This window comes from Manacus vitellinus, unplaced genomic scaffold (genome assembly GCF_001715985.3).
Source record: "Manacus vitellinus isolate BGI_N305 unplaced genomic scaffold, ASM171598v3 scaffold_5_pilon, whole genome shotgun sequence".
Lineage (NCBI taxonomy): Eukaryota > Metazoa > Chordata > Aves > Passeriformes > Pipridae > Manacus > Manacus vitellinus.
The window spans coordinates 3,804,265-3,819,395 of NW_021940682.1; the positions used below are offsets into that span (position 1 = coordinate 3,804,265).

The 15,131-nt window shown below is 37.7% G+C and overlaps 1 protein-coding gene across 10 annotated transcripts in view; it reads left to right on the forward strand.

The window, feature by feature from the left end:
* Positions 1 to 15,131, forward strand: part of SOX5 (SRY-box transcription factor 5) — a 335,957-nt gene that overhangs the window by 68,045 nt on the left and 252,781 nt on the right. For 7 of the 10 annotated variants that reach the window (XM_018080711.2, XM_018080707.2, XM_018080709.2 and 4 more), the window contains exon 2: positions 14,222 to 14,453. In XM_018080711.2, the coding sequence (XP_017936200.1) occupies positions 14,223 to 14,453 (231 nt within the window). In that variant the 5' untranslated portion in view covers position 14,222. The remainder of the gene's footprint in view (positions 1 to 14,221; positions 14,454 to 15,131) is intronic. The other 3 variants (XM_018080714.2, XM_018080715.2, XM_025895979.2) reach the window with 1 other exon arrangement.

The following is a 15,131-nucleotide window of genomic DNA, read 5'->3' on the forward strand; positions in this document are numbered from 1 at the left end:
GTCTGATAATCCATACAACTCTTCTTTAAACATCTTAAGTGAGTGAGCAAATAGAGACTATAATAAAATTGAAAACCATCATGTGGGCACATGTTACCACCCGGTCTAAGTAATGGGGCATGACAAATAGGAGGCACTGCTGTAGAGTTCATATTTTCATTTTATGGCATACATTAAATATTTGATCATCAGCCAGCAGATAGAAACAATTGGGCTAAGAGTGTCATTTGCAAATAGAAGAGTAAGGTTTAGACAGTCATAGTCTGAGCACGGGATGGAGAACTTCTGTATCTTAATCCATGCTTCAGTATCTTCTCTTCACGCTGTGGTGTGCAGACCACTTAAAATCCTCTTCTGTATTTTCTCAGACTGTAAAAAGTAGTTAGTAATCCGTATTTACTTCAGAGGGGATAATAATCCTTATTTACTTCACAGAAGGGATATGTGAAGAGTAATTAGTATTTTGTAAGTGCTTTTAAGAGTGAAAAGAGTAGTACAGGTATAGAATGCTGTCTAGTGAACAGTGTAAAATAAAGAAGGGAAGTAGGATGAGGTTTGTAGAGTTCTGTAGGTGCTTAGAGGCATCGATGGGCTCCTAGTCAGATTTTCAGAGGTGTACAGGTATCTTAATATTTGAATTATATTTTAAGGTCTCTTAACAGCAAGACAAACTCCATGTTTTTGGCACTTCAATTTAAACGTGGCTTGTGCTTTATATCCATGATGTGGGGTGGAGAGGCAGCAGAGGGAAAGGGGCAATAGGGGTATAAAGGCCAGGTAACAGGTGCACTTTCTGATCTTCCCACTCTAAAGCAAGGATGGAGATGAAGAGTGAGAGAAAATAGCAGAGAAAAGGAAAAACCTTTGTACATCTGATGGGCTCTTTTACAAGGAGGGGTTTTGCAGACTCCTGAAAATACCAACTAGGAATCCCAGAGTACAACTGTATACGGGGTCATGTCGTGTGAGTAGATCAGTAGAACCAGAAGTATGCTGTTTGTTAAAAGTGTTCTCCTAGTATTAGTTTTATATTTTTGAGACTTTCTTTGGTGGTTGACATGTTTAAAGCTTAAAATCTGGTACACTTGTGTGAGTCATTTAAAAAAGAGAAAAACTAAACAGAGGATATTTGCTTTTTTTGAGAATGAGAGGTGTCTAAATGAAAGAGTAGTAAAGAAAGTACTCTTTCTGGGGAGTTCCATCTCTTTAGTATTCCTTTATAATTAGTTATCCAGGGCAGAGGTTGGAAAGGGGGCTGGTTTTAGCTTTCCATCATTATCTTGATAGTGTGTTTGATGAATACCTCATCTTCATGGTACTGGGGAATTACCACCAGAGCTATGCATAGTGGCAGAATCTGGAAATCAGAGCGTGTGACCCACTGTCTGTATCTGGTGCTGGTGTGCTGTGAAAAGGTGGGTTAAAACTTTGGCTGTCCCTTGGGGGGCAGTACTGAGTAGTTCTGTGTCTAAACAAGATCCAAAGTGGTGTCTGTCGTAGTTCATCTGTGAAATGGTTGTGACCATTAGTATTTTTGTGATGAAGGTATGTGAGATTCCTTTAAAGTAGGGGGTTTTTTTTAGTAAATAACGCTTAGTAATTGTAAATTACCACAGCATTACCTGGCAAGAGGTGTGTTTTCTTCTTGTGTGAAAGACAGAGAAGAGGGTCCAGTGAAACTGGACAGTAATGAAAAGGATTAAGTGATATCCTCCTGCTAAATGCTGTTTTTAGGGGGTTTTGTTTGTTTAGGAGTTGTTTGGTTGGGTTTTTTTTGTTTTGTTTCATTTTGATTTTTTTTAATTATCACTGCCCAGAAAATAAATATGATTTTTACATAAATATAGTCATTAGGTAAAAAAAAAAACCACATTATTAGCTTCTGTTGGCAGGACTGTATGTGGAAACTTTACTTATGGGTCGAACTTGATGATTCTTGTGGGACCATTCCAACTCAGAATATTGTGTGATTCCGTGAAACTTAGTTTTTCAGTTTCAAAATGCAGTAGCTGAATAGAGAACTTAATTTTTGCCCTCACTTATGATTCAGTATGCACAAAGCTATTGGGTAAATTAATGATGCAAGTAAGCAATGCAAACAGTGATCGCCAATAGAATGTTTTCTTTAAGAAAGGAAAATCAGAGCTTGCAGAGTGTTTTATAAAGGCAGTTCTTATTTAGAAACAGAAAAACTGGGAGCTGGAAAGATTCAGTAAATTCTGTGGGATCACATGGGAAGTTGCCTGTCTTCTGAATTCTTAATGTTGTGTCTTGGCTTCATAGTCCATGCTGAGGGGCAGAGGGTATGTGGCAGTGAACTACCTGGTCGTAGTTTTGGTGTTCGTGCTTCTTCAGCAATCATCAATGCCAGAGGCCATTGCTATACTTCAGAAATAAATTTCTGTGATGTACTTCACTCAACCAATCCTTTATCCTAGGTTTCATTTAAACAACTCTAGAGCTTGCCAGGTGACTACTTACCCAATTCAAAAGCTATTTACTACCTTTTTCAGAAAAAAAAACAGGACAGTGGACCTTTCTTGTTGGGTTTTGTACTCACTTCAGGATGTTAACCTTGAAAACATAACTTATCATCAACCTGTGATATGGAGGTGTTTGTTAATGTACAAATGAACCCATGATTTTTCTCAGTGTCCCAGTCTGTTGTGATTGTAATGATTCCTTATCAATTATTGACATGGAGTGATGAAGCATCCTCTGAAGTTCATTCTACTGTTGCTTTCAGATACATCAGAAAGGTTTCTGTTCCCCTGACTATCTTTTTATAGACATTCATATTTGAATTGTTCTCAGCGCCAAATTCAAAAAAGTGATGTATGTGTGGGGAACATAGAAGAAAAAAAAAGAAGTGAGGAGTAAGGAAGTTTGGTTGTTCAATTTGTTGAAGAGATAAGTTAATTTTCTAAGATGTTCTGCACCTACATCTCTTATGCCTGAAGGAATCCCAAGGTCTTCACTCTTTTTAGGGCCAGTGATGCCCTTTGAATGCCTCATTCTGTATGCAGTGGTCATTTTCCTTGTAGTATTCATGACATACGTTTTAGATCTGAACATCTGGATTCAGATTCACTTATAATATAATTAGGTGTATCCCCAGCAGGGAGAAGGTTTTTGATGGAAGAAAGCTATTATACCACTTGTTATGGCAATAGCAGCCAGGTTTACTTTACTGTAATGTGTATTTATTTTTTTCAGAAGACTGAAAGTTGGACTTCGATGGCAATATGTGCCTTAAATTGTTTTATTATATCTCAGTGAAAACAGTTCTAGGCAAGAGCATTTTAATGGTGATTTTTAAGTGTCTTTGAAGGCAGTGTGTGGACAGTGTGATGTAGGGGAAGAGTCAAATGTTTATTTGAAGATGTGTTTGAATGAATCTTCCTACATAAACTTGCCAGTGTTAAGAAAGAGGGGCTCTGCCCCTTTTAGATCACAAAGGCCTCTCAGTGGGGGATGGTTTTGGTAATGGAAAAAAACAAAAAAGATTCCAGTATGTGGTGGAGGAGGTAAAATAAACAAACACAATGGATGATTGCTTCTCTCCATCAAGGCTTCTTTATCCTTGCAAGCTCAGTCAGTGGTCAGCATGTTGGACATCCCTCCCTGTTTTATCCATCCCTTAACTGTGTTCTTTGACAGCATTGGTTTATACAGCTGGGTCTTTGTGGAGCTGGATGGGACTGCTGTTGAACAACAGACAGGAAGGTAGACAAAGTACCTATGGAAGGGAGAATGGCAGTCCTCTGAGTTTTCCTGGAGCAAATGATACTAGTTTCAGAGGTTTTCTCCTTTCTACCCCCGTCTCCGACTCCCAAAAGTAGTACTTTTTAAAGTAGACGTCTTTTTTTGTAATGGTATTCCCATGCTTGCCACTGCAGCCTTTCTAAAGTAAAGTTTGAGACTCCTTATGGTTCTAAAGGTACGTTGTCTGTTTGTAATGGTCTCTCATTTTCTGATTTGTGGATTTGTTTCTGCTTTGCATGCCAATATGCATTTGTTTGTGCAAGGATATACATGTGTTACATGACTAATAGCTGTATTTTTCTTACCTAACAGCTCCAGCAGTATCTAGGGTTATTGTTTGTTAGGCTGGGTAATTATCCACTGGTTATGATTGTTCTTTCCCTTGCAATTTGACGGGTATTTCTTAGAATCAGATAAAGCAAAAAGTGAGCTTTCAGACTTTTGATGTCAGTCCACTTACTTACATGAGGAAGCATGTTAGTATGTGCAAACAGCAGTTCTGAAGAATTTAAAGTAATGCTGTAAACTGAACATGGATGCTCAGGAATCTGAAAGTTTACAGACATGTACATACAGTACAACTTTCATGAGCGAAGGGATGTGTGTATGACGGGTGATTGCACCACACATTTGTTAATGTAGATTTTTATTTCTTATGCTTTTATGAGTGAAAACTGGGACAGCAGTACAACTGTCAGGAGACAACTGAAGAAGACTTCACAGAACAATATGCACAGTAAGTGAGGCAGGAGACCTCACATCATGCCATAAACTGCTCCTGTTTTATCCCTCACCCAGTCATCTGTTGGACTAGAGATGGCATGACTCTGTGGATAATTTGAAGTAGGAGACAGGAGTGCAGAACTGCCTGAACACTTGAAAAAAGTTCATTTTCTCTTTTGGAATATCAGAGTATCTGAGTAAAATTATTTTTATTTAAACAATTTTTGTTTTACTCTATTTGTATTTCAGAGTAATTTTCAGAGGCAGCAATTTTCACTGGTTTCTGAAAGGCAACATCTGGGCTTCAGAACAATCTCTTTTCAGCTTTGAAAATTCTACCTCAAATTGCTTACACATTATAAATGTTCAAAAAATTTTTGTGGCGTTGTTTTTTTAGCATAATGGAAAGGCAATAATGTATTTATTCCCTGTCATTTTATCTTCAAGTTCAGTTTGATTTTTCTTTCTCGGGCTCTCCAGGATTATTTGTTCCTGGGCCAAGAACGCACCTGTCATGTATAAACCCTCCAAAAAGGGAGGAGCGCACACATGCATGTGAACAAAAAAATAATGAAAATTCTGGGCAGCTGGAATTAACCTGTTGGAAAGAAAATGTTTACATCCATTAGAGACATTGCTCTGCTTAAACGTATTTTTTTTTCATACCCATGCACACACACAGATGCAAAAACCATTTCACTGTGCCTGTAATTCTTGAACGTACATGTGGGTTCTCTCGGGCCCCGATTCTGCTCCCTCTAAAGTTATTTAGAGGCCCAGTAATTCAGCAGTGCACATTCATGCTATCAGTGGATATGCATATGTACCTTATTAGCTTCCTCAGTTTTACCAGGAAACCTACAGAATATGTATGGATATATGTGCTTATGTGTTTTTAAGGCCTTTTGCCTTTTTTTGTAAAGTGATGGACATTGTGCAAATGTGGCTGCGAGTGATGGTTGGAGCAAAAGTTTCTATAGTGATGGTAGAATGATACTGTAAGTTCTGCAGACATCAGTGGATATATTGAAAATTATAAGTGCAAGTATATGTACATATACAGAAACAAACATGCAATATAAACTCAGATGTAGGGAAATTGAGAGTGAAGTGGGGAAAATAAGAGGCTAGTTTTTTAAATTTCCTCATTTCTGGTTTGTGATTACACACAAACTCTGGTGAGGGAATGTTGTTTAAAAACTATTCAAAATTCTATTTGTTGAGTTTTAAATTTAAGTAAAGAAAGATGGGGAAAGGAGAAGAGGGCTTGAAGTGCAGTAGCTGTTTCTCTGGCACTCGCATTACTGAACAATGGTGTGATGGAAGAGTGGGAAAAGCTGTGTCATTTTACTGAAATCTTGATCAAAAGAATGACTTCTCGTGCTGAAATCTGGGTGTCTTTTGGAAGAGAATTCTTATTCTGAATGTTGATTCTACTGAAAATAATTTGTCATTTAACAATGCTTGAAGAAAAATTTATGTCAGCTTGATTAGGCAAAGACTGCGAATGACCAAGAATAAGCTCCCAAAACTCCAAAAGTTTTGATATTAGCTAACTTTTCAGCATGAGCCCGTGCTTCCTCAGATTTCTTTGTAATAAGTTAGTCATTCATAATTGTCATAATTTTAAAGCTTTTTCAACTCCTTGCCTTCATTTCACTCAATGTCAGTGGAAATTAGGTATGCACGTCTGTGTGTGATGTATGGATTCCTTGTAGCATGCAGCACAGCTCTCCCACTCAGCGTCTGGAGAATGACTGACTTCTCTTCCATAGTTTTCAAGTATTAGTTTGTACAGTGAATTTTTAAGGCCTGAAATCTCTAATTATTTCACTAGATCCTCTTTGTAGTTCAGCAAGCAGAAGAGTGATGATTACCTAATGTCACAGTGATTGAGATAGTGCTTTCAGCAGTAAGCAGTTCCTAAAACTTTACGTGAAAATAAAAGCAAAACTCCGCTATTTTTGTGGTGACTTGAGAACAAATTTAAAATAATGGTAAAAAGAATAATAAAAAAGCAAGATGTATGAGGAGCTGGAGAGTGGGGGGAGGTACATTTCTGATAGGTTGGGGGGTGGGGTAAAGGAAGCCAGAGTTAATTTGAGGATGCACTGGAAAATAAATGAGCTTGTGGATTTAATTCAAAATCATCCAAGCAGAGTCTTTTGCATGAAAGAAGCCAGTGATCAGGCTCAGTTTACTTGAAACATCAACAATGACTGCATCCTGCTGTTTCAGAGTTTGTGCTGATAGATGCTCATCGTCTCTGACACTGCACTGACGGTTGTATGTTGCCTGTACCGTAACCACATTTTCACTACGTACCTCTTCTGGTTTTAAGAAGTTCTCACAAAATCCAGGTTTAGAAGTCTGATTTCTTGGAAACATAATTTTCAGCAAGTAAAATTTCATCTTGTGGTTCCTGGTTTATAAACATACTATTAGATTTTTGGCTCTTTTAGTTGACCTACAGGCTAGTGAAGAACAAAAGGCGGATGGTTGACATGTACCAAACAAAAACAGCATACAGGTTCTCATGCTAAAACTGATTTTGAATGTGTGTCTCTGGGTCAATTGCTAAATGCTCCTGCCTAGCAGACACTAATTACTGTACAAAACAGGGACAATAATGCAAAGTCCTGTGTGAGATCTACAAAAGAATTGGGCAATATTTTTTGCAGTAGTAGAATATAGTATCTTGATAGGGAGTTCCTTCATTACCTTACGAATTCAGTTTTTGTTGAAGGTTGGTTTGTTTCAGGCTGCCATATTTTACTAAACAGCTTGGTCATGCACAATTTTTCCCAGTTCCCTGCTTCAAAAACTTTGTGTAAATGCGCATTAGAAACTTTTGACGTGAACTTTTTTTCACTACAGATTTTTACTAGACTTGATTTTACAGTGGTTTTTCATGCATAAATTCCTTGCAGATGCAAGCAAATGGAGATAAAATTTTAGTTGAGAGAATAAAGTTTGTAGTATGTGGGGGTTTTTTTGTTTTCATTTTTGTAATTAAAAAAGGGCGTTGTTAACGTTCTCTTGAAAGACACTTTTAACAGCTGTATTGTTTGAGAGTTTCAAAACTTGTCAAAATGAAACCATTTACCACTGGAATTTTGAGCAGTACCTTTTCTCAAAAAGCAGTTTCCACAGTATGTGGAATATCAGGTTTATCATCCAAGCTGCTGATACTATACTATACTTAAAATGCAAACTTTAAAAATAGGTTTGGGATAGGGTATTCCCTGCCTGTTTTATATTCAGAACCTTCTAAACTGTAGGACTGTCAAAAACTGTTCAAGTTACCCCATACAGGGAGGAGATCTGGAAAGCAAAAAGGGATAAGGTGAGCTGGATGAAATGGAAATTATTGGATGACCTTAACAATAGGATTACTTATGGCAGCTATAATAATAGACAACTGCTCCACAGAACTATTACACAGGTTATACCATAGAGATCTGGGTTTGTATTAGCAAAAGTGTCTCGTTCACCAAACCCCTTTTTGAATAACGCAACTTATTTGTGGCATATGTGCATTTTAAAGGATGGCTGATTGATATGATCTTAGAAAGTAATAATTAACAGATTATTCCATCTCAGTGTGAGTGACAAATGAGAGCACGTTTCATGCACGTTTTTATTGATTAGCAGATTAGAGAGTTTTGCTTCTTTTTTTATTTTTTCCTCTTTTTTTTAATTGTAAAATTACTTCAGTGAAGAATTCCAAACCAGACTGTAAATGACTCAAAGATATTGCCAAGAGAAGTCTGTTTTTAGTGGTATGTGTAGAAACAAGTCGGGCTTGCAGTTCCCAGTGGGACAGAGTGTGGGAGTCTGCCACCCTTACTCATGTTGAGTAATACCTTATTACACAAGTAATCCTGTCAAAATGAACAGAGTTGTCTTTTTAAAGGTACTAGTTATTCAGTGTGCATAAATAATGAATTAATTTGGGGCCAAAATGGAATGGAGACAGTCATGAGTGTTAACTGGCACCTCTTTCTTGGGCTGTGTGTAAGGAGAGATCATAGCTTCAATAAACCTGGGAATATGAACTGTTTTATTAGTGCTAAATGTTATCAGAGATGAGGCAGATGCATTGCTGACATTTTGGATAAGCTTGTGTTTATGCATCTCTACATGTGTGTGTGTATGCTTATACATCAGTTGTATGTAGCATTGCTGCTGTCTGTAATCATAATTATTTCCTGTGGAAAAGCAGTCTGCAGATTTCCAGCATGTACCGTAATTAGAGGGAAATATCCCTGCAGATCAGAAGGAGAGTCAGATTGAATTCCACTGAAGTTCCTGGGACTAGTTTAGCATGTAGCATTTGGTTTGGACTTGGGCTGTGTTAAAGAGCTCTCCCTCCACACTGCTGCTGATCTGCTCCTCTTGTCCTCATGCATCTCTTCAGAAGGCAGCTCTGTGCCCATCTCCAGTGTAAGGGGCCAGCTGATTTAAACTCTACCCATGAGAAAGACTTAGTTTATGGCTGCCAGAGAAACTCAAGAGGTGAATATTTTCATGCCGATTCAGAAACTGGCTATGCGACTCCAGTCAGGCGCTGTCACGCCTGGTTATGGTGAGAAAACAACAATGCCTCTCTTGATAAGGGAAAGAAAGAAAGTCTTGCACAGTCAAAAATTTGACATAACAATTTAAATCATCTCTCTACATCCTGTGGACTTGGAGCTGTCAAAAAGGCAAAGCCTGTGTTTGAATGGAAAAGCTTTTTATTTCTTTAAAAAGTGTACCAACTATAATTATCCACAACTATGCAGGCCTGTTTTAATGCTGTTTTATAATTACAGGTCTTAAAGCTAGATTATACAAAGTCATTTATAAATAGTCGGAACAGAGGGACTTTGGGAGTTTTTAACCTGTGGATTGCTGTGGGTTGTGGCAGCTGACGAGATTTTGCCTGTGTATATATGGGGTGAGCTGTGTAATGATTGATGAATCCCTTAATTAACTCCCAACAAGTTAAGATTTATGGCCTCATATCTTCTTCTCCTGACACATCTGTGTTTGTCACTTTTGAAGACAGGGATAAGCCACTTCTCCAAAAGCTTTTGTGGGTATCTGAAATGTTTCTGAGGTATTTTGCCTAATGTAACAAGATTAGAGTTTTATGACATAAAATTTATGAAATTTTATGGCACGAACAATCGCATTGGGAGGGATGCTGGTTGTGTGCTAGAGGGCACTATCTGCTTGAATACTGGATACCACTTTAGATTTATTTTGGGTATACAATCATGTATGAAATGAACTGAAACCAGTGAACAAATGGAAATGTAGTGGAGGACACTTAAATGAGTTTCTGTTAAAAATAATAACAATAAAAAAAATAGAGCTGTGGAAAGACACTGAATTCAAGGGAAAAAAACTAACAAGCATAATAGTCTTATTTAGCCTGAAATTATTTGGATGGAACCAATACTTGTAGATGGCATGAGGAAACAATTCATGTGAAGGTAGTGTAGTTGTTATTCTCTCCAGTGGGAAACTCCAGCCATGCTGAAGTCAGTCCAAAAACACTGAGATCAATAGACACTGGGTATCAGTTTAAGCCTACAAAGAGTCTGTTATAAATTGAAGGAGAGTAAAGAAATACGTGGAGAAACTATTGTAACATGAATCACATAAAATATTTGTTAGATAAGAGTGAGTTAGAAGAGTGAGATTTTCCTTCCCTGAAAAAAAAAAAAAAAAAAGACCAAAACATTTTTGCTACCAGGAAAAGCATTTCTTTAATGAAAATTTAACAAAAGGCTTGGTTTTTTACTGCAATTTCTGCATGTTAAGAAGCCTTTGTGAAAACAGAAATAAGAGTCTCTTTACAGGAAACAGCGTTGTATTTGAATTCAGGGCCAGAACTAAATCTTCAGTTCCATCCTAACCGCTGATGAAAATCAAGTGTGGGGATACATTTCACAATTCCAGTGTTTCTGTACAGTGGGCTGGGTACTGCCTGTGTCCCACTGCATCAGAACTTTGCAGATTGAGGTTGTCTATAAAATGACTCCTTAGCTATTTTTATTCAGTAAGAAATGATTAATGACAGTTCAAAGTGCAACTCTTCTTGCAGGTCTTAAGTTGCAACAGATTTCATCTGCAGCGACACCCTTTTACATTCACACTCTGATCCACTGTATTGCTACTTTTCTGAGTTATATCCTGGGGTTTTGTTGGGTTTTTTTAATCATATCCATAAGTTCCATGTTTGAGGAAACTGTTGTTTCCTCTTCCATTGTAAATCTTCTTTCAGAGTGGTGTAGTTGAAAACCGTTCTGAGTTTAAACTAGTTTGGGAAACAGATCTTGAAGTCATGTAAGTTGTAAACTGTTGTGTTATCACTGAGGGTAAATCCAGGATATTTGCAGTCCTTTGTTAAGATGAGGTAATACCAGTACTTCATTAGATAGATCTGTGTAAAAGAGCTCAGTTTCAGATAATCTGGTTACTCAGAATTTATCTGTTTCCCTTTCCTTATTGTTTAGAATGGGAACTCGCATCTTAGATACGAAATTAGTGAAGACCCTGTATTAGCTCAGTAGGATAATAAAGATAAAAGAAAAAAACAGAATTCAAGGATACATGGTGTGGGAGCATTTCAGATTCAGAAAATGGACCTGTAGAAATAATGAAAGACCATCTGTGAACAAATTTCCCTTGTATCATGTTTTCTACTTGTGAACCTGTCGGAGATTTGATCCTTTGCTGCTATGGTCTTTTATAGTTACTGTCCTTTTGGAAGACATTTCCAGAAGTAGATACAGATTTATAATTTATTTATTTAAATCTTCCAGTCTCTTGTGCAAATTTCACAGTTATTCATAGGCAGGAGGAAATTCCTGTGAAACTCTGAGGTTTGTCTAACTCATGTTGACTATGGATAGAGTGCATCCATTTCTTTGAGTGTCCCAGTCACTTGGAAGACTAATGCAGATTACAACCTCAATTTTGCTGCCTTAGCTATTTTAGCAAGTTGTTAGCCTCCCAGGAACGTGATAGCACGTGGCTTTTAATTTAAACTGCATCTTCTAGAAGCAAAGGAAAAAGTTTCTTCTCTCTCTTAGTATCACTTTAGTTTGACCTACAAACCAACCTATAGGTTTATGGTTTAGATCTGAAGCATGATAATCTATGTTATTCTGAGTGCATGGAGGTGGACACCTCTATTGCCTTCCTTGCCTGTTTTTATAAATTCCCTGCAGAAAATGATTTCATCCCTGTTGGGTACAGTGACAAGCTGAAGATGATGATCTGCAGCTTTCTAGCTGAAGTGCAGTAGCTAGAACTGTGTATTTACTTATAAAGTTAACAGAAGAGCTTTATTTCTGTGTGATAGTCAAACTCCCCTTGTGAAGCAACGTGGCAGAATCTGGGTTAACATCAATAGGAGTTTTTAACACAGTTTGAGTATACAGTGTATAACCCAAATCATCCATACAAAGCAAGGCATCCTCTCTCTATAATTTATTGCCAGAGTGAATTGCAGTGGAGGCTTTTGTAGATGGTTTGCAATATTTTCAGTCATCTTATTGAATATAAATGTTCTAAAGTATAGAACATTACTGTGGAATAATTGACTAATGATTTTGTGTCTCTGCCCTTTTGTTTGCCAAAATTGAGACAACTGCTTAGTGCTGATTTTCAGAAAGAGAGATTTTGTAAAAACCCTGGCTTCTGTTAAGGCAGTGTTGAAATGAGCAACCAAAAAACTTAAAATCAATAGAAAATATGTATCTCGGTGAGGTACAATCCAGAATATGAATAATTCACATTAACTTCAGAAGGGAGTTGTATGGTTTCTGCACAAGAAGAGCTTGAGATCTGTCACGTCAAACATAGCTGTAAAATGCTGAATTCAGTGGGCTAGTAAAAAACTGATCTCTGTCTTTATGCATATGCTTTGCTGCAGACACGTAGGTGGGAAAGCCTAGAAGACAGAATTCAGGTAGGATGTATGAAGTGTTAGTCTGTTGGACTAAGTCAAACATTAATAGAAAATACAGATTGCTTCTCTAAGCGCAGGCAATAGGTGGTGTTCAGAACAGGCAGTGTGCAGCTGAGTATAGGTTCTGGTAGGGATTTTTTTGTCTGAGTTTTTGGTGGTGGTGGAGGGTTTTTTTGTTTTGTGGTTTGTTTTTTTTTTTTTTAATATAATCTAACTTGGCTTGGGAGGCAAAGCTCAAAATGAGATCATTAGAAACAAAATAAGTCCTAACAAAGGGCTGTTTAAAGTCGCTGTTTGTTTTCAGACCCAGTTGACTGCTGCTAAGAACCATTCCGTGCTCAATATGCCAAATCGTATGGACATGCTCCACCTCACAGCAGCCCCACGCATGGTTCAAGAGGCTGCTGGGCTTTTGAAATGCAGTCCTTTAACTGTGAGGTGGAAAATCAAAATGGGGTAATTAGAATCATAAATACGAGATTTTTGAGGAGGAGCATTATTCCTTCAGCCCGTTTTTCCAACTTTTCCGTACAATAGTCTTCAGTTTTCTTGTTCGTAACTTCTTTTTTTTTTTTTTCTATGAAGCATTTCTCTAGCTTGCTTTCTTTTCTTCTTTTAACTGTGGCTGTAGGATTTCTTGTTTCTCATTCCACTCTTTCTTACAGATGCCCCTGCATAGCACAGGGGTGCATTATGCCATCCATGCACATACCCTGATTTTCATGAACAGTGTTGCTGTAATCAATTCCAGAAGTCATCTGCATTGTAGTACTTCACTGCACCCCTCTGTTTTGAAGACCAAACTGGAAGAATTCTGGGTTCAAACTGTCCTGTAAGATTTTCAGTAGTGCTTGGTTTAGATGAAACCTAGATTTTCCAGTAAAGCTGCTTTCAGTCTTTCTAAAAGTTGAAGATATACACGTTGCTGTAAGAACAGTGTTATTGGACAGTCTAAAAAACTTCAGAATATGGGCCTGAATTTTAGGTCAAGGTTTGTGTGTGATTTTTATAGTATGTGCTCTGTGTATCTTCCTTGTGTATCCTTTTTTATATATAAATGTAAATTACATTTACACATATTTAAGACACAGGTAAGAAGATTTGATAGAAAATCTTCATTCAGTTAGTATACCCCTGAATTTGTGTTCTCAAAAAGCTTAGATTATTAATGCTCAAATGTTTAATTTCTTAACTATACCAGATCTGCAAACCTGGAAAGATTCTTACAACATGACTGTAACACTCTGTTGTTCACATGGGTGAAGTTTTATAAACACAGACAGTTTGGCTTGCTAGCAAGTTGCTTTATTGTATTGTATTTTATTTTACTTTATTTTTTTATCAGTTATGGTTGATAATGACATGCAGATGATTATCCCTTAAAAGCTAAGTTGACAATAGCTTGTATCGGGAGACATTCTGTCTTCTTACAGTCTCTTGCAAATGCAAAACCAGATGGGTATTTTTTTAAAGGAATTGCATTTCATTATGCAGTCTTAGGTGAATTTTCATGTTTAAGAAGCCAGAATACAAGAGAGTGCTATATTAGTGTATTATTCTCACAACAAACAAGCCACTGTTCTGTTGCTACCTGCTTGGCCATTGTTCCCAATTGTGTATGCTTTGCAGTGGTATTTGGATGGTTTCCTGCTCTCTGCCAGCACAAAAAAGGCATTTCTGTTACAATGGCCCCTAACCACACAATGACGGCATTAAGGATTTATTTGGAGGTTTCATTATTTTCTCCTCTTTTGTTCCTTCCAGGATGTCTTCCAAGCGACCAGCCTCTCCGTATGGGGAAGCAGATGGAGAGGTAGCCATGGTGACAAGCAGACAGAAAGTGGGAGAAGAGGAGAGTGACGGGCTCCCAGCCTTTCACCTTCCCTTGCATGTGAGTTTTCCCAACAAGCCTCACTCTGAGGAATTTCAGCCAGTTTCTCTGCTGACGCAAGAGAACTGTGGCCATAGGACTCCCACTTCTCAGCACAACACAATGGTAGGTTTGCTAATGGTCTATTGTGCTTACATCCATTCTTTGAATTCTGCCTCTGCAGTAGTTTGGCATCCAGATCTGTACTTTACGGAGTATACAATGCACAGTTACACGTACAGAACACGCTACAATACTGTGAAAGCCTTGACCTGGCTGGGCTGCCTTTACCCTCCACTATGAATGCTAAATCACTTGCAGTGCAGACTTCTCCTCACCTTTGCCTGATGGCATTTAGGACGCTAAAATTTGTTAACTACAGTGAATTTGAGGTGTATGTGTTCAACAAACAGTAAACGGTTTTGGAACACTCGTAAGTGAGAGTCACGTTTGGCGTTGTGTCTGAAATATCACCCCAATGCCAAGTTTATGCAGTAGTAAAGCACGGGAGTGAGTCTGTATAAAGGGTAAAAAAAAAAAACAACTTTGAATTTTGATGGTTTTAAAAATTCACATCTGTTGTGTAATTCATACACCACAGATACATACAAGAAAATTTGCTGTACTTATGGAATTAAGTCAGCATACTACTTTTGCACTTAAGAATTTCCACCTTTTTGTGCACTCTACAAATGACACTGAGCACTTAATTCCTTACATTTAGCAGCTCACTGGAAGTCCAGAACTGGCTGTATCTAAAAGGAGACAAAAAGAACAAAAAGCCATGCCGTGTTCCTCACTAGT